This window comes from Haliotis rufescens, unplaced genomic scaffold, assembly GCF_023055435.1.
Source record: "Haliotis rufescens isolate VD_foot unplaced genomic scaffold, xgHalRufe1.0.p SCAF_7, whole genome shotgun sequence".
NCBI lineage: Eukaryota > Metazoa > Mollusca > Gastropoda > Lepetellida > Haliotidae > Haliotis > Haliotis rufescens.
Genome location: NW_025964361.1, coordinates 32,479,736 through 32,498,264, shown reverse-complemented (window position 1 = coordinate 32,498,264; position 18,529 = coordinate 32,479,736). Strand labels below are relative to the sequence as shown.

The window sequence follows — 18,529 nt, the reverse complement described above, 5'->3', positions numbered from 1 at the left end:
AAACAGATTATTTTGCATTTGTGACGTTTGTTCAAGAACTTATCAAGCCTTATAGGTTTGTTGGGCATGGGAAGCCCAGTGTCTAAGCCACCACAATGCACTGTGCAGAGTTGTGTCCCTTAGGTGCACCAGACACCTATGATGACCATGGACTTGAATCCCTTATTTGCCCTGAGTATGTTTCTTGGTTTGTCAGAACAATACCTCTGCTTGTGGGATTCACCCAGGCGGTAAACATCGAAAGACCTGCCCTGACATTCTAGGGAAAGTCTAATGTCAGCTGTGCTTGTGTCTGCCATACATCTGTCTGGGTCTGGATGACACAGAACATGGTGTTTGGAAGATCTCCAGTAATGTGTTCTTTATTATTCCAAACAAGAAAACAAAAAATCTGTAGAACATTATTACCTGCCATCATAATACATGCTGATGGAAAATAAAAGAAAACAACTTGATAGAATTTAAAGTCATATAAGTTAAGGACATCCATGTTATGGGATGTGTACAAGATCCACAGAATTATTGATGAATAGAAACAAATAGCACGATAGTTGGACTGCAGAGGGCCGAACAAGGGTCAGGGGGAGATAACTCAGAGGTGTTCCTATTTAGATGAAGAACTCTTGCAAATATAATTGTTGGAAATACCATCTTTGTTTTTGAGATATTGTATATTTGAGATATTTTTTGCACAGGTTTCACCTGTAGTCTCATGTGTCGTACAGCAAACAGCTCCTACTTGCCATCAGTGTCAGCTGAAAGTGTAATGTTTGTGTATCCCAATGCCATGGAAATATATACATTTATATAAGCATTTCTTTTAGCCAGAAACCTATGCTTGACCTTTGTTACCCAGTAGCTGGACTAGACTTGTCAGTTACATGACTGTCAGTCTCTGATACCTCCTCAATTTTCCAGGGTATTAGATCTATACATCCTTAAGGGGCGGTCGGGTAGCCTAGTGGTTAAAGCTTTCGCTCGTCACGCCGAAGACCCGGGTTCGATTCCCGACATGGGTACAATGTGTGAAGCCCATTTCTGGTGTCCCCTGCCGTGATATTGCTGGAATATTGCTAAAAACGGTGTAAAACCATACTCACTCACTATACATCCTTAATTATGGTTTACCTCCATTCTATTATGATAAATAATTGTGACACACTACCTGCCATTGCTTCATTTGTGTAAGTATGTCACCATCTTCCTCTCAGACCAGTAACCTCCTTAGGAATTTCTGTCACGCAGATTGTAATTTGACTGGACAGCTATATTTAACATTTTGCTATGTGACACACACTTAAGGGTAGGTTGTGCAGGATATTTATCACAATGGAATGGAGATATAATACCCTTGATAATTGAGGATGTTCTCAGAGCAAATAATAGTATGTCATGTTTTATGTTAAAGTTAACCATGATAATTGTATATACTTATTAACCCTGATCTGCTGCCATAAGCCTTTACCAAGAGCATTGATGACAAGGTCAGAATTCAATCTGTCTTCCTCAGGCCAGACCATATTTCTCCATTTTTACATGAATTTTATTCTTGGAGATAAGAAAAAGGCATAACGGAAAAAACAAGAAATGGTGATTACAAAATTAAAGTTAAGCTGAAAGCTTAAGCATTCAGAATATTTCAGAAAATTTATTTTAATTAAGGACAAAACTATAAGCCAAACATGATAAAAAGAAACATATTTCAAATCAAACACTGGTATTTTGTATTTTGTGGTAAGATATATGGACAGTTGACATGGTCTGGCCTCATTACCAAAACACAGCATCTTCATCGCCTCTTCTCCTTGTGTTGCCGCATGACATCTTGTCAATGCGTTAGGATCACTTTCAAGAACAACAATCGTAAAAGTACCCAAAACATTCCCATTCTATTCTTGAAATGTATGAAAATCTCAGGAGATCAGACCAGTTTATTTTCTTGGTTTACTTATCCTTAACAAACACATTCAGGTAACTGAAGTGTGACATCTACAGTTGCGAACAATACTTCCTACATAAGTACAAAACTAAGGCTACACTTCTTCATGGTTTACATGATTTGCAAACTAGTTAAAATATAAATTAATTTGTATAGCTCAATATGAAAAGAGCTAACCCTCATAAGAACTATGCCTGATTTGAGGGGGGGTCCTTAAAACAATATGGAAAAAAAAGACCTGACAATTAATTTTCCATTCAACATTTATTTTGCATTATTTTCGCTTTACATTATTGGGGTGTTGTTCAGCTGTAGAGTGCATAGATGCCCCAGTCATCTATGTTGCTACAGTTTGCTGTGTAGAGTTGCATCCCTTTGGCGTGCCAGATGAACCTATGATGATGCGTTGGAATAACAGTTCATGCTGATGAATATTTTCATGCTTGTCAGCACCATGCCCATAGTTGTGGGTTTCACCATAGTGGTAGACCTGCATCACCTCGGGCTTCCTCCTGCATCAATCTGAAATGATGTTATATAACCGCAATACTGTTCAGTCGGCGTTAAACTCACTCACAACCCATGAAGATCCGGGGTAGATAGGTCTTCAGCAACCCATGCTTGCCATAAAAGGCGACTATGCTTGTCGTAAGAGGCGACTAACGGGATCGGGTGGTCAGGCTCGCTGACTTGGTTGATGCATGCCATCGATCCAAATTGCATGGATCGATGCTAGTGTTATCAATCACTGGATTGTCTGCTCGAGGCTTGATTATTTACAGACCGCCGTCATATAGCTGGAATAGTGCTGAGTGCGGTGTTGAACAACAAACAAAACTCACTAACAGTAGAACAAGAAAATGATTTGGTCTGGCCAAATGAAGTTATTGTGGCCTTAATCATGCAATATCCCTTGCCAGTGTCCACCAGTTACTTTCCACCCACACATTTGAGGGTGTTCATTATTCAATCATTGACTCTATCATGGCTGTTATAGAACAAGTGGCAGAAGAAGTCTTGTTCCAGCAAGAACCCCAATTTTGACTCTGCAACATATTTATGTAACTCTAGTGCTTGCTGTGTAAGGTATCTTGCTGTATGTCGACTCTATTACCATGGTTACAGTGATATTGTATATACACAAAATGAATGGTGAATATGGTGACAGGTGTATGGTTCATGGGGGAGTGAATTAAGTTCCCTCTGTGTGAATGTAGCATGGGATAAACAACAAACCATGATTCGTGGACATCTTCCCAAGGCCAAGGTAGTTAACTGACTTATAAAGTCCAGATTTTTAAACTTATCTTATCTCACACTATGCGATAGAATTGAGAATGGGGGTGATGGATATGTCAGGTGATCAGGACGCTGGGGTCGTGTCGCACGGGATTTTAGTGGTGCATGAACCATGATCACAGAGGTGATTGGTGATGTTAGGGATGTGTTTGGGTGAGTGGTGTTTTTTTAAGCTGGAAACTTTGTTCTAGGATGTTTCCACACCAAGATCGAAGAATAAGAAGAAATGCATAGTGTGAGATAGGAAAAGTATATAAATATACAATTTATTAGAAAATTTACAATTTCCATCCTTGCCGAACTACACTGGAATTTTGTGGTTCGATTGTAGCACAACTAGTGTCTATTTCAAGTTATGTCCCTCTTGGTGACCAATCTGGTTTCACCTCTGATGTCACTTGCATTTGCTTCGAACAAAATGGCGGCTCCCAGTCAAGATGATCAATACCGGGTAATCAAGATTTTTATTGTTATAAAATGCAAAGTGTATCAAAGTACTTGAGCAGCTTGATTAAAAACATGAAAAGATTTGGAAAATATCTGTCAATGCCCAGTTAATGGTACAAATGCTTTGTAAATCCTAAAGTTTATGAACCATATGTCAGTTTCATTGGACTACACAGAAACTTGTTTGTCCAGCCAAAAGGTAACTCCAACCTTTATCGTCAGTTGACTCCCTTGCCTCGGGAAAATGTTTTGTGGAGACAGAATATCAAACCTTGATTTGTGTTACTTTTCTGGATGCATGTTTGAAATGCCACCATTCGTTTCCTGAAATCTTAAGCCCCAACAACCAGCTCCAGCTTTGTATTTGGACATTGTGACATCATTGGATGCGTCAACGCCATGTTCCACAAGCTGTGTCAGAGCTATTTTAAAGACTTTTCTTTTGTATAGAACTATATTTTCAAATTTTTGTGTTCATCACACAAAAATGAACTTACAATATGTTAAACAGAACACATCTAACACCACACATAGCTTATTCTATTAACTTTTTGATGATAGAAATATGAAAGAAAATTAGTTATTTTCTCACCCTCCGACCAGGTTATATATTAAACATTTTAAGTTGTAGCTGGATCACATATATCTTACCGCCATGTTTTAATGTGACATTGTAAATGAATTAAAACAAATTCAAAATTGATAGAAAAAGCTGTTCATTGAGCTGAGGTTAACTTGTGCTATGTTACATGTATTCCATTGACTTGGAAAAAGCGTTTAGCTTTTTACTTCGATCTAAGGTATAAGGGATTTATTCTGTCTCTCAGAAATCCATGTGCAGCCTGATTTGCTCTTGATGGGGTATAAAAAATGTATTCCCCCACTGAGAAATTTATTTCCCTCAAAGGTGGGATACATAGTATTTTATCAAGATTACGTTGACCAATTAGATCCCATCATTCTGACATGGAGTTATGATAATATACATTGTATCTCAATTGATCCATAACTCAAGAAATACAGAAGTGGCCTTCTATGGAGTCTCTGGAGCTGATTAGAAAACATTGTCAGCTTATGTAAAGTACAGCAGATGGTTCATCGATATTTTGTCTTTGTTTTTTAAAGTCCTTTTTTGTGTTTTTCATGAGATGCACAGTCATTGTTTTAATTATTCAAAAACTGATATTATTGGTGACACCTTAGTTTGTGTAGTAGCTGCAGATGTCTGCTCTCTGTGCTACACCTTGTGGAAGAATGAGAGGTTAGAACCACCAGTGTCATGGAAAGTGAAGTGTTTGTGTGGACAGTATGTTGTCATAGCTACATGGGAAATAAATTATTCATCTTTTTTAAACACATTGTTTTGTCATTAATTCGCTTGTATTTCGTTTGATTCACTTTGGACTTTCCTCCCATGCCTTGAGAAGCTGAGAATCTGAATCACTGTCCAAGGTGTTATTATCCTAACCAAATGTCGCACTAACTCACTGACCCGTGAAGATCTGGGTAGAGAACAGGTCTTCTGCAACCCATGCTTCTCATAAGAGGCGACTCTGCTCGTAAGAGGTGGCTGACTTGGTTGAAACCTGTCATTGTATCCCAATATAGCGTAGATTGATGCTCATTATATCAATCACTGGATAGTCTGGTCCAGACTGGATTATTTTCAGACCACCGTCATGTTGTTGGAATATTGCTTAGTACAGCGTTAAACAAAAACAAACAAATACTAACTCACTGTTGGGTTCAGCAGGGTGGCCCAAGTCATCAAAGGTGCCACATTTCGCCATGCAGAGTTGCGTCCCTTGATTGTGGGATCGTCTCTGTCCTGTAGTCATACTTAATGAAAGACGCGCTCGTAAAATATACATAAATAACTGGAACGAAGTGTTTAACTTGCGGCTAGCTTCCAAATCGAAGCTTCCGTATGTAGTTTTGTACTGCTCGATATCGATTGATTATGCATCTCTGTTGCCCAACCAGCTCGCGGGTTGTGTACTGGAGTTGACAAGACTCGTGAGCGAATGACTTAGCATGGTAGTGGGACACATTTAGAACCATATTATGCTTATCTGGAGCAGAGAAAGTAGTGATATTTATTATGATTGTGTGTATGTTGTTTAACGCCGCACTCAACAATATTACGGCAAATAACGGCGGCCTGTAAATAATCGAGTCTGGACCAAACAATCTAGCTTTGCTCCAAGGCTGTACTGAAAGAAAAGTCCATGGATGTGTCGTAATTCTATCCTAATAGGCAAGTCTAGATATGTGGACAGTGCATCTAAGGTTGGTTTGGTTGGTTGTTTGTTGTTTAACGCCGCACTCAGCAATATTCCAGCTATATGACGGCGGTCTGTAAATAATCGAGTCTGGACCAGACAATCCATTGACTTATATGATGAGCATCGATCCACGCAATTGTGATCGATGACATGCATCAACCAAGTCAGCGAGCCGGAACACCCGATCCCGCTAGTCGCATCTTGCGACAAGCAGAGTTGCCTTTTACGGCAAGCATGGGTTGCTGAAGACCTATTCTACCCCGGATCTTCACGGGCTGTACATCTAAGGACTCTAGTCTCTTATAGAGACTTGTTCTTTTTATTTACATAATCTATAAATAATGATTTAAACTAATAATTATTACCTTAGAGACTTGTGCATGTCTACAAACAATCCAGAGATCGATATTGTGAGCAACGTACTACATCCTGGGGTACGCAAGCAACCAAGTCACCAAGCCTGACCATCCGATCCAATCTGTCGCCTCTTACGCCAGCACTGGTAAGCAATCTCATTAAAATCATATCTTAGTGCTTAGTGTAGTGGTAGCGAGCACTTAGATCTGATTTGAATGAGATTGGAAAGTAAGTATCTGTTTATGCCATATGAAGAGCAATACGCACAATTCTAGATAACAAATGTTAAATTCCTTTATGAATGATGACGAAGAAAGCATACGATATATACATGATGCATATTATTATCGATGTAAATATATGAACAATAATGCAGCACATATGATCTGTTCTGACATATTTCTCGGCGCTGGATTCCAACACGTAAATTCCAAACACGTGTCCTGTTTTCGGCTAGTGTTTACGTAATTCTAACGTCAGAATACGACATGTCATTGATTCCTGAACAAAACAGGAACTTGTCAACACGATCGATGACACGAGAAACAGTACAAAAGCGCCAAGGGAGATAATTCATGTTACCAAAAGAAAGTGGTGTGATCGTAAAATCTTCGGCGGTCCAAAACCAGCTTCGAAACTCTACGGGTATCCATGCGTTTTGAGTTCGGGCAATTCAGCTTGTAAAACATCAGGGGAGCAGACAGAATCACAATGGTTCGGGGAAAATGTCTTCTGAATATCTTCATTTGATCTTTAGTTCACACTGTCTTACAACTTCAACATGTCTAAACATTAGACTCTTACGTCTAGATCTGGACCGAAAATAATGGGCATGCACGAGGTGGGAGGTCTAAAAACGAATGTAGGCGACAGCAACACGGCAGTAGAGGCAGCTGACCAGTGTCTGATGTTCTGATATCTTGAAGTTGTAAATACAATGTATAAACCAATTATCAAATGAATTTATGCAGGGGACTGTCTCCTTAAGAGAGTTCTACCTTCCCTCTTCACTCATGTTTCTGTCGATTCTGAAGATCGATAATATGTATCTATATTCGATAGGCAGGTGTAGCTGGTTGGAAAAAGACAGGAGTATACAGATAGTACCCACGGTGCATGACCCCCATAGGAGAAAAAAATATTTAGAATATCGTAGAATTAGAAACATATACGTTTACTATCAATCTCATTAAAATCAGATCTTAGTTCTCGCTACCGCTTTGTTTAGTAGTAGCGAGAACTAAGGTCTGATTTTAATGAGATTGCGTTTACTATCAAACCTCCCCTCCCTCTTTCACTGTGTCATTTTTTCATGACACCCAGAATCCCAACCCCCTCCCCCTCCCGGTCCCCAGCTGTCAACCGTAGGATCAACTGCATGGTAGTGGGGTCGAATCCTTGTGGGTTTCAAAATATGTCACCTTTGTCGTTTCCTCCTCCTTTCTAGCTGACACGTGATATGGTTATCTAAAATACTGATCAAGGTGGCGTTAAACAAACTCACTCACTTACCGAGACAATTAACGTTTAATTTCACACACGACGCAGTGATTACAACGCCTATAGATCTAGACTGGAAATGCCCTCAATTGGGGATGTATATATAGTCCTTCCCTTAAAGAATATTTCATTTATACGTCAACAATTCTGACACTTCTCTGTCAGTTCATAAGGAAGTTTGTTGGACGAAGAAACGTGTTTATTATACAATAAGACTCTTACGACAGTCTCTCATTCATACAAATCGTGAAACAAAATACTCGCTAATCCCAAACAAGTCTAGATTTCTTCAGCAAATGAGCTTCCCTCGTCCTTTATATTAATATATTACAAGACAATAACACACACACACACACATTTTTTTTAATTTCAGAGACTTATGTCAGTGTAGACGCTTATTATAGGGAGTCATATATGAATTCGTATGGAGATATCCCACTATTGATAGAATTTGGATACAGTTGATAACTTGTGTATACATATTTTCTTAAATGTACTGTCGCGTGAGCTGTTCATACCAGATCCCAATAAAACCTATCCTAATAATTGTCTATACGACAATGCTGAATCATTCAAAATGGAACGGCCCCTCTCGTTCTAGAACGGACCGTTATCCGCGACTTGTTTATCTGGGTTAAATATGCTACTACGCAGTACACTCAAAACGAAAGGTCGCGAAATTTTCCGTCACGTGTCCATGACTCATATAACCGCGTGATTCTGACAAGTCCGTTCTAAATCGGACTAGGAACGCCCCCAACCGGTCCATCGAACGATCGCGAACGTTCTTTTTGCTATCTTTAGCCGTGACACACTGCAAATTTGTGCTGAATCCTTCAGGAAGTTGCGCAGAAGTCCAATTCGCGAATCAAAATAAACACTCTGTGCATGATTGCTCCTCCCACTACCACAATGTTGGGTATATAAACCCAGGTTTTCCATCCGTGATCCAAAGCCCGGCCACGTAGCCTACTGCATAGAAGATACGTGAACGTCAACACAACTGTCAACGAAATATATCAACAAATCAGCCTTTGAGAGACACTGAAACTTCGTCACTCACTTGACAGGCAGAAAGATGTCCGTAGTAATCAAAGCGTTCCTGGAGCGAGATGGGGACCCAAAGGCTGAGATCCGACGTTTCGGAGTTCCGGCAGATGCGTCTTCCAGTTTCACCTACATGTTCAAGAAGGTGTCAGAAGTGTTCCCGGGGCTTGTCACTGGACACTTCAACCTCTTTTGGAAAGGTGAGTGACAAGCAGACGACATTTGTTGTGACGTTTGGCCGAGACCAACAAAATTTGCTTACAAATGAGAGTACTGACTGGTTTCTCCACAGCCAATTTACACTTGTGGCATAAGGTACTGACAATACCGGGATGTCAATGAAAACTGTGGTGCAACTCGAGAGATATAAGAAAAATGTTGATGCTCAAGGGATCTTTATTTACGGCTTGTCAGGCACACGGGCTTGTGACGCGAAAGTAGCTGCTACAAGATATATGGTCACACCCAGCGTCAGTATACTATATAAAAGGATAAAAGGATGACCATATACCTTGTAGCTGCTATATTTTGGGTTACAAGTCCCTGTGCTGTCAGGAAATCCGTAACATATTTAAGTTTGGCCTTCTGGATTTTATTGAAACTATTATCGGTGAACGGTCTTTGTGTTAAAAATACATTCAGAGCCTTTCTTTTATGGATTTTATGTATAAACATAGGATTTTGTATTAGAACACACACACAATATATATATATATATATATATATATATATATATATATATATATATATATAATAAAATAATAAAGTCCACGTTAGTCCATCATCTTCTTTATAAAGAAGATGATGGACTAACGTGGACTTTATTATTTTATTATATATTACATGTACACCGAGTGAACATTTACCTCATTTTTGTATATATATATATATGTGTGTGTGTGTGTGTGTGTGTGTGTGTGTGTGTGTGTGTGTGTGAGGAGTTGGAATTATCTGTGATATAAGGTGATATTCAAAGTGATGTGTTATCGGTTTACGCAGTCACCTTCCATTTGACATATTGCGACAGATGTTAAACTGGAGTGAGTCATTGAAATGACAACTGAATATATATAGATGAAATGGATTTTGTTATTTAATCTTATTTTTGTTTCGTCAGACAGCGATGGTGACCTGGTGTCTTTCTCTTCTGATGAGGAGCTGATGGAAGCACTGGGTTTTGTAACTGACTCAGTGTTCAGAATCTATGTGAGAGGTGAGTCTGGATGTATAATCAGTTGATTATAAATTTAGTAACATTGTAGTATAAGTGTTTCATCAATCTATGTGATACAAATTGTACATCCATGGTATAAATGCAATATCCACCAGCATTTGATAAATTACCATGAAAATCATGAACTTTGTTATAGTTTACTGACAATTATAATGTTCAATCAGATTCTTGTGTTAACATTGTGTATTTCTTGTAGTAGTTGCTATTATAGAAACTGAAAGAAAATTAGATCATGTACAAAGACTCAAATACCTTGTTTTAATTCCAATATACACTCACAGGATGAGTTTTGATGATCTACAATACAGGGCAGTAACTAGTACTTTCCTAAATGGATTATTAATGTTGATCATATTCTGTAATGGCTTTCAAAACTCATTTCCCTGAAATGAAAACTGAAACCGATTATTATTCAAACGGCTTTTGTGACATTATGGAGCTTCCTGTTGGCTAGGAATAACTTGTGGAGGATATGTATTCATATGACTCCTGGTTGTTTCAGTAAATTTTGTAAACATTTCGAGGAAATTACTTTTTTGTTGCCACCTCAGCGGAAATGGAAAAATAAAACCAACATTGTTATAACTACATTCTGAAAGGAGTATCACTTAGTTTGTCTGTTATGTAAGCATTTGAGAAATAGGTATTTACCACCAAAGAAGTGCCATACAGGTCCATAAATATATATATTTACAGTGCTGTTGTCAGTCAAAAGTTAATAAACCCATGTTTAATGATTAGCTCTGTTTGTACATCAAGCTGTGTTAAACCGAAAGACACAACTCAGTGTCTTGAACATTATGTCCTGAAATCAACACTGAACTACTTAGTAAGGAAATAAGTGTGTCATGACATCTAACACCACAAGTGATCCATGACTTTGTGATTATTAGGTAACTGTATCACAAACTGAATAATATTTGGCAACTTTGAAAACGGTACCTTTTTTAAGCACATTCTAATACTATAACACTGGCATGCTGTTCCTCCAAGCCCCTGGTACAAGCTGGGAGAGTGTTCTTTGTTTGAGGGGGCGGGCGGGTAGCCTAGTGGTTAAAGCGTTGGCTCGTCACGCAGAAGACCCGGGTTCGATTCCCGACATGGGTACAATGTGTGAAGCCTATTTCTGGTTCCCCCCTGCCGTGATATTGCTGGAATATTGCTAAAAGCGGCGTAAAACCATACTCACTCACTTCTTTGTTTGAGCCAGAGAAAACAAATTCTTTGACAATAGATATACCAATCATATCTTACCTCATTCTTATGAAAATATGGATGGACCAATAATAGTTGACCTCATTCTTGTGAAAAAGAATAATTGAATGCACCACATAGCCATTATTTTGACATTTGAAACAAGTTAGAAAATTTTAGCCTTTTGTGCAGTTTCATACTGTTTGCTAATTGGTCATTTCAGAGCATGCTCCGCCATCATCTCCCAACAACAGCAGCAGCAGCAGCGGTGGATCGCTCCACCCCAACGTTGTGTGCGATGGCTGCGAGGGGGCGGTCCGAGGTATCCGTTACAAGTGCTGCGTGTGCCCAGACTATGATCTCTGTAGTCAGTGCGAGGCTAAAAAGATCCACTCAGAACATGACATGTTCAAGATTGTGGACCCCGTTAACTCCTGTGGCCCAGGCAGAATGGTGAGATTTCCATAATCAGTTGAATTGATAAGTTTGTTGTTTTAATGTTACAGTGTATATTCTTCTGTGTTTGAATTATGTTCTCTCCTCCAGTTTGTCTATTTGTTAGTGTGATTTGTGATAACTGAGAAATATGTACATATCCCGAATTGCAGCAATTTAGTTGATTCTTAAGATACAATACAATACAATACAATACAATACAATACAATACAATATAATATAATTTCAGTATTGGTAGTTTTCTGATAAAGTTAAAATTGCATGAAGTAATATTAGTCACTCATAGCTTGTGTTAATATTCACAGCCATTCCGCCCACCACCCCATTTCCGCCGGTGGATGAAGCGTTACATGAACCGATGGCACAACCGTCATGGTGGGTGTGGCATGGACACGGAGGGAGACGGCGCCCCCGGGGCAGACTCGGACCCCAACCAGGAGGGAGGACAAGAGGCTGGACCCGAGGAGGAATATCTCCACAATGTGGGAGAGAACGTGGCGGCCATGTTGGATCCTTTCGGTATGTCAAACAGTAACATATATAATACATTACGTAGTTGTGTCACATTTCACCGATATATCAATGCATTGTGAAATAACACCCCAGTGAGAATACAGCTTTTGGAAAAGGAGGGGTGTATTTTGTGATTGGCCAATTTTCGTTTGGTAATGGTGTAGTTTTGTTGGAAGTATATCACAAAGTCACTAATATATCACAAGGTCATTGATATATCAGGGGTAAGAATGTCACATTAAGTCATATGACTTGTCTGTTGTAAATCCAGTGAAGAGTTTGTCACTAAACATTACCTTGCTTTGTGTTAGTTCCATGAAAGAAAACACGATCACACATCTAGTTTCTCCATTTTTATTTTTGTAGCAGATGAATCTTGTCAAAGATTTTTTAAGATAAGAAATATTTTGAAAAACTATTTGAAAGGTTTTGTGATTGTAAGGGATTGACTAATTCATTAGGTACCTTCGGTTTGATAAGTATGATAGAATAGAGGTAAATGTCAATACTGTCTTCTGTCCTAGGTATTGATGTGAGTTTTGATGTTGAGCATCCCGGTCGCCGTCGTGGTGGGCCATGTCATGGAGCTGGCAGACGCGGATGTAGAGGTTTCGGAGGAGGATGGGGATTTGGGTGGGGAGGACACAGAGGTCATGGTCACCGATTCCGCCACTGCCATCGTCGCTATGGCACCAACCAGGACAAGGAGGCTGGGAAGGAAGACGAAGAGATGAAAGAGCAAGCAGACGCCAAAACAGCAGGACCCAAACAACAGGGAACAGCTGCCAAAATGGCTGAGGATGGCTCCGGATCATCTGAAACTCCAGTCACAGAGAAGATGAAGGATCTGCAGATCAACGGGGGCCCTGGTAATTGTGAAGGAGAGTGGACCCTTCTGTCCAGCTCCAGATCTCCATCCAGCCCTCCTCACCCAGGTTAGTAGTAGCCGGACACTGTGACCACATTGGAAGACATGTTCCACATGCTGTGTTGGAACTATTCAAATGGCTTTTGCAATTGATTTGTCGTAGACATTGGGTATTCTTTCTTTGTTTGCCATGATTTTGTTCTCATTATCACCGGTAAATCAGATTTGGTAAATAAGTAAAGACAGGAGTACTTTCATGACAATATTTCATTGTCTGCAGTTAATACTTTATGAACCATTTATTTACATTCTGATGCTAATGTTTCAGTATATCTTTACCAGAATCCAGTACATTAAATCTTATACAAGATAGCTCATGAAACTGTTTACATTTTTCATGCTCTGTACCATGAATGTATGTTTTTATGTGCAAATATTTTCTGTAGATCCCAAGATTTCTGAAGCTCTCCAGCAGATGTCCCAGATGGGGTTCACAAATGATGGCGGCTGGCTCACACGGCTGCTCGAGGCCAAGAATGGAGACATCAGTCAGGTCCTCGATGCCATCAAGCCAGATCGACGAACCAATGGGGGCTACTTAGCCTAAACACTGATCCAGACTGTTACAAACTCTTAATTATGAATACAGGCTATGCTAGTTAACTGGATTATTCTGTACATTATAAGGGCTCTTTATATAAACAATATCTGTTTTGGGGATGACATATCTGATAGAATTGTTTGACAATGTTTAACAACGTTGATGCCAATTGGCCAGATCGACCAACCAATGGGGGCTTCATAGCCTAAACACTGATCCAGACTGTTACACACTCTTAATTATGAATACAGGCTATGCTAGTTAACTGGGTTATTTTGTACAGTATAACAGCTCTTTATATGAACAATGTCTGTTTTGGGATGAAATATTTGACAGTATTGTTTGACAATGTTTAACAATGTTAAACAGTATTTGACCTTTAATTTTTATATGTTGTGAGGTGTTTTGAATTATGTGTGTTTTGAAATACATTGCACTGTTATCAAACTGAATCAATATCAACCTTGTTCAAATCAAAATTTACAGAAATACCCCACTAATTAGAGACAAAAGAATCAAAAAGACAGGAATTCTCTAACTAACTGATGGAGAATGTTTTAATATGTAAAATTCAGTCTCAATTTTGTAAGTAATTTTTATTTACCAGTATATATTCATACAGTGATATTGTTGGGTTTTTTCATCATTTTGTATTTGCATAGCTGGTAACTCCAGTTTGGTTCAAGTATCTTGATATTAATGTTTACAAACTGTTTTACTGAAAGATGTCTGACTGAAGATAAATATTTAGTTTATCGTGCACCACGATTTTAAGTGGGAGTTTGTTTATATCTTTATGTTACTGCATTTAGCATTTACAACTTAGGGTAATATTTGCTTGTGTGTAGGAAGTATGAAAACCATGTCGCTATAATGCCTGTTGGGTTTGATTCACATGTCCTAAAACTGGGTATTGTGAAAACTGGGTATTGTGATTCAATGGTAAGGGTGGTGACGGTGCAAACCTTAGAAAAGGTAACAAGGGTTCTTGTTTCTGTCAGAAATGTTTGTTGTGATATTCTTACATAGCCAATAAATTTATTGGATAATAAATATTTCATGTCTTGTTTTCATATTCATACAATTGTCAAATTTCTCTATAGGTAAATCAAGCTGTTGACAGGAGTAAGATGGTACATAAGCTCACTCCATCAACCAGAATATATGCTCTAAGTTTTTGACATACACATTCAAAGCTGAACTTCCCACCAATAGCTGCAAGATTGCTGATTGGGTGTTTGCAATAACCCCTGATAGCCCTGGGCAACAAAAACTGTATAACAAACCATAAGTAATAATAATAAGTATATTTCTATTACACAAAGTCCTGGAACTATAGCATGCTCAAAGCACTAAATCATTACCCAGTTCAATGGATCAGTATGCACTTGATTTTCATTATCAGCTCCCTGGGGAGAATACATTTCAAGTTGCCTCTGAGGGGCAACTCTCATTACCATCTCAACCTGCCGGGTACCCACTCACTGCTGGGTGAACAGAGGCATAGTTCAAACAAAATCACTTGCCTAAGGAGGCACCACATGTTACATATATTTCAGTGCATAGGCGGATCCAGGGGGGTTCAGGGGGTCCGGACCCACCCCCAGTCCAATTTTGAAAACCATATATAGTATGTTGTAGGCAGTAAAATTATCTGAGAGAGGATTTTGATATTTTGGACCCTCCCTTTTAAAAATGCTGGACCTGCCCTTGCAGTGTGTGGCAGGAACAAAGCCTTAGAAACTCTCAGGAGTCAAACTGGAAACACATCACTTGTCCATCTACTCTAAGGGAGGAACCATGCTTACTTCACCTGATTGGTGAACTGTGTGCTGTACACACAACCAGGTGTTGCAACATAGTAATACAACTTGTTAGCATATGACACTTCAGAGATTCATCATCTTATTAAGCAGCTTGGTAAAACGAATGTCATTTCATTCAAAACCACACGTCTTTCCAGTCAGCAATATTATGGCAAATTATAAATACTCCACAGAGGAATAAGGACTGGGTAACCAGTGGTTGATAGCATGAGAAGTATATTGGTAAACCAGTAAAAAGAAATTTCCAACAACAGAAAGCCACAAAACCTAAAGGTGCTATCGATAGTACATTCTATTTTGTGTAGATGACATGGCGCTCAGAAGCAAAAGAAAATGCCGTGGTGATTATCCGATCCCCGTTTGGATTACGAGTGACGAAGTTCCAATAAACATTCTCAACCAGTCAAGAGAAGCGCCTGTAAAATCCCAATCACTTCGCCATAACACGAGGGATTTTGCCACCTGCTTCAACATGGTTTTTTTTTTCAGTGGTGGATAAATCTGCTACTAAATCTTGCCATGAAATACTAAGATAAACACGAACTTTTTAAAGTTGATAAAGCGAATTGTATAACACAAATTGACATATGGTCTTCCCACGGATGGGATTATTCCTCAATCGTAAACCAAGATGCTACTATTTCTATGTTATTATTTTCAGAGGCTGTTGAAATGTCCTTTTCAACTGATTTAGCCCCTCTTGGTGATTCCAGGTGAGAATGGGTTCCTGGTACCTCATCCTTGTCGTAAGAGCCGATTAAAATGTAGATGGTTAGTCTGTGTGACTTGGCTGATAACAGGGTGTCGTAGTTCCCCAATAGCATGGATCTACTCGTGATAAGATCAGATTTTCCGGGTTATAACTGGTCGTCAGGGACTCGTTCTTCATAGGTGATCGTAACTGTCATATACTTTACACAGATTTACAATCGTCGTTGTGCTATGGTCGCTTTGTAGAACAGGCCCGGCAACCCATGGTTCTTGTAAGATACGACTAAGGGGATCGGGTTGTCAGGCTCGCTGACGTGGCTGATGCATTTCATTGACTTTACCATATCGTTTGAGACCCTTCTCACTTCGGCCTTTTCTCCCACATAAAGACGACACGCCATTATACAGCTGACATAGCGTTCCATGCGGCGTAAACACTACTATAAGTAATTTAGTTGACTGAGGGAAGCTCCACCATATTTATACATATTTGGGAGCCGTTCAACGAGATGAAAAAATGACTTGGGTGTGAGTGTGTAAGCAAATTGACAGTTCTATTTTTCAATCCAAAACGTTATATATTTGAACATTAAATAGGGACAGGTAATTTATTATTTGGTGAGGGGGTAATTAAAAATGTTACATGTTACATGTATCTGCGGGGTGGGGGGGTGTTATGTACAATGAAGTGTGTGTGTATGTGTGTGTGTGTGGGGGGGGGGGAGCAAAATATGATACAGTATTAAGCCCAGTTTCACCCACCCACCCCACTTTACATAATAAGTGACCATGCACTCCCATAATGGACCAGTGTATTAGAATATCCCGAGTTGGGAATGCCATGAAGCAAGTGGTAAACGTTTGACCATGTATTGGCATGGTGCTGACAAACCAATGTTCACGTTCATGTTTGAGTCTGGGATTCGAACTCACGACTGTCACATCCCGACAGTTTGGCGCATCTTAGTAACGCGAATTGCTGCTGTGTTGCAGTGTTGGGTGATAAACATCATCGGTTTGACAGACGGGTCGAATTTTGTCGCCTCTCTCACAACAAACGGTATAAAGTGGTGGAGACCTCGTCTGACCAGGGTCTCCGAGGGTACTTTAAGCAGGACATACGGTGCATGGCTAAGGGATTGTAGGGAACAGGATGGCGTCGTTAGTTCCAGTTAAAGCGGGTCCGTAATATTCCTCAGAAATAATATAAAACAATACAGATAGTTTATTTCATGTTAATTTCAGGTATGTTAATAATCACAAACTATACTCATAAATCACAAGTAGAATACAGAGATAAAAGACGACAAATCAGTGCAAAAATGTGCCACCACATAATTCTTTATCATTGGCATCCATTGACAAGGTCTGATTAACGGATATGACCTCTAATTCTATTTGCTTGTTTGTCACATCAGTTTAGAACATGTTAATTTCCACAGTGGGGTAAAGTACTATATTGTTTCACGGTTCTGCTCGAAATATCCCATAACATTCCCTATATTATGGACAGAAAACTTGTGCAAGAATGATTTTCACACATGGGGGAATCGAACCGGGGTCTTCAGGGTTAGGGTCGAACCCAATGTAAGCAACCCCATCGTCTCTTGTTTCCATAGAGACCATGCAACGAGTCAACACGATACCTGATTTGTTTTCAACGATACAAACGATAAACTTCCGCACCGTGAAATACTTTTGAATCTTGGTCCTGGTGACGATTGTTTTCTGTGGTGAACTGCTTAAAACTAGATCGGAAAAAAGTTGTATGACAACTCCCAGAGATAGACATTGAGCTGACAAGTCAATGTTATAATTATAGCTGAAGGGGGCCGAGGTGGGTTTTGTTTGTGACAAATTCAAAGTAATAATTCTTGGAATAAATAAGAGACATAATTATGGCCAGTTACAAATATGCATCACACTTATTTTAAGCTGTTACCTTCGTTATTCTTCTCAGATCAGATCAGATTCTAAACAATGGTGCAATATTCTTTTAAACACTATTAAAAAAATTTCACATGCATAAAAACACGGACAAGGAAGTTCAAAAACATGAACATTTCCCCCGCAAACGTCCACAAGCCCAACCAAAATAATCTTGTGGCTACCGCGATCTCTTACTTAAGGGAATCAATGTATTTGAAATGACAATATACTGATCAATTAACGTACACATTCCAAAACTACAGCAGCCTCAGACCTGCCGAGAGACCGCAGCAGGTGATACGGAACTAAACTGTGTCAAAAAC

At 39.3% G+C, this 18,529-nt stretch overlaps 1 protein-coding gene across 1 annotated transcript; it reads left to right on the top strand.

Moving 5' to 3' along the window:
• The first annotated feature begins 8,683 nt into the window (after positions 1 to 8,683).
• On the top strand, positions 8,684 to 14,793 carry LOC124146022 (sequestosome-1-like). Its single transcript, XM_046516062.2, has 6 exons — positions 8,684 to 9,074; positions 9,992 to 10,087; positions 11,526 to 11,755; positions 12,064 to 12,277; positions 12,796 to 13,206; positions 13,586 to 14,793. The coding sequence occupies exons 1-6, from the start codon at positions 8,906 to 8,908 to the stop codon at positions 13,744 to 13,746; spliced, it is 1,281 nt and encodes a 426-aa protein (XP_046372018.1). The 5' UTR covers positions 8,684 to 8,905; the 3' UTR covers positions 13,747 to 14,793.
• Positions 14,794 to 18,529: the final 3,736 nt, after the last annotated feature.

Bases quoted from the DNA above. Each gene is read 5' to 3' on its own strand.
- LOC124146022 (XM_046516062.2), top strand. From the start codon at position 8,906: ATGTCCGTAGTAATCAAAGCGTTCCTGGAGCGAGATGGGGACCCAAAG. The intron at 9,075-9,991 runs GTGAGTGACAAG...TTGTTTCGTCAG, and splicing joins CTTCAACCTCTTTTGGAAAG to ACAGCGATGGTGACCTGGTG. The intron at 13,207-13,585 runs GTTAGTAGTAGC...TATTTTCTGTAG, and splicing joins ATCCAGCCCTCCTCACCCAG to ATCCCAAGATTTCTGAAGCT.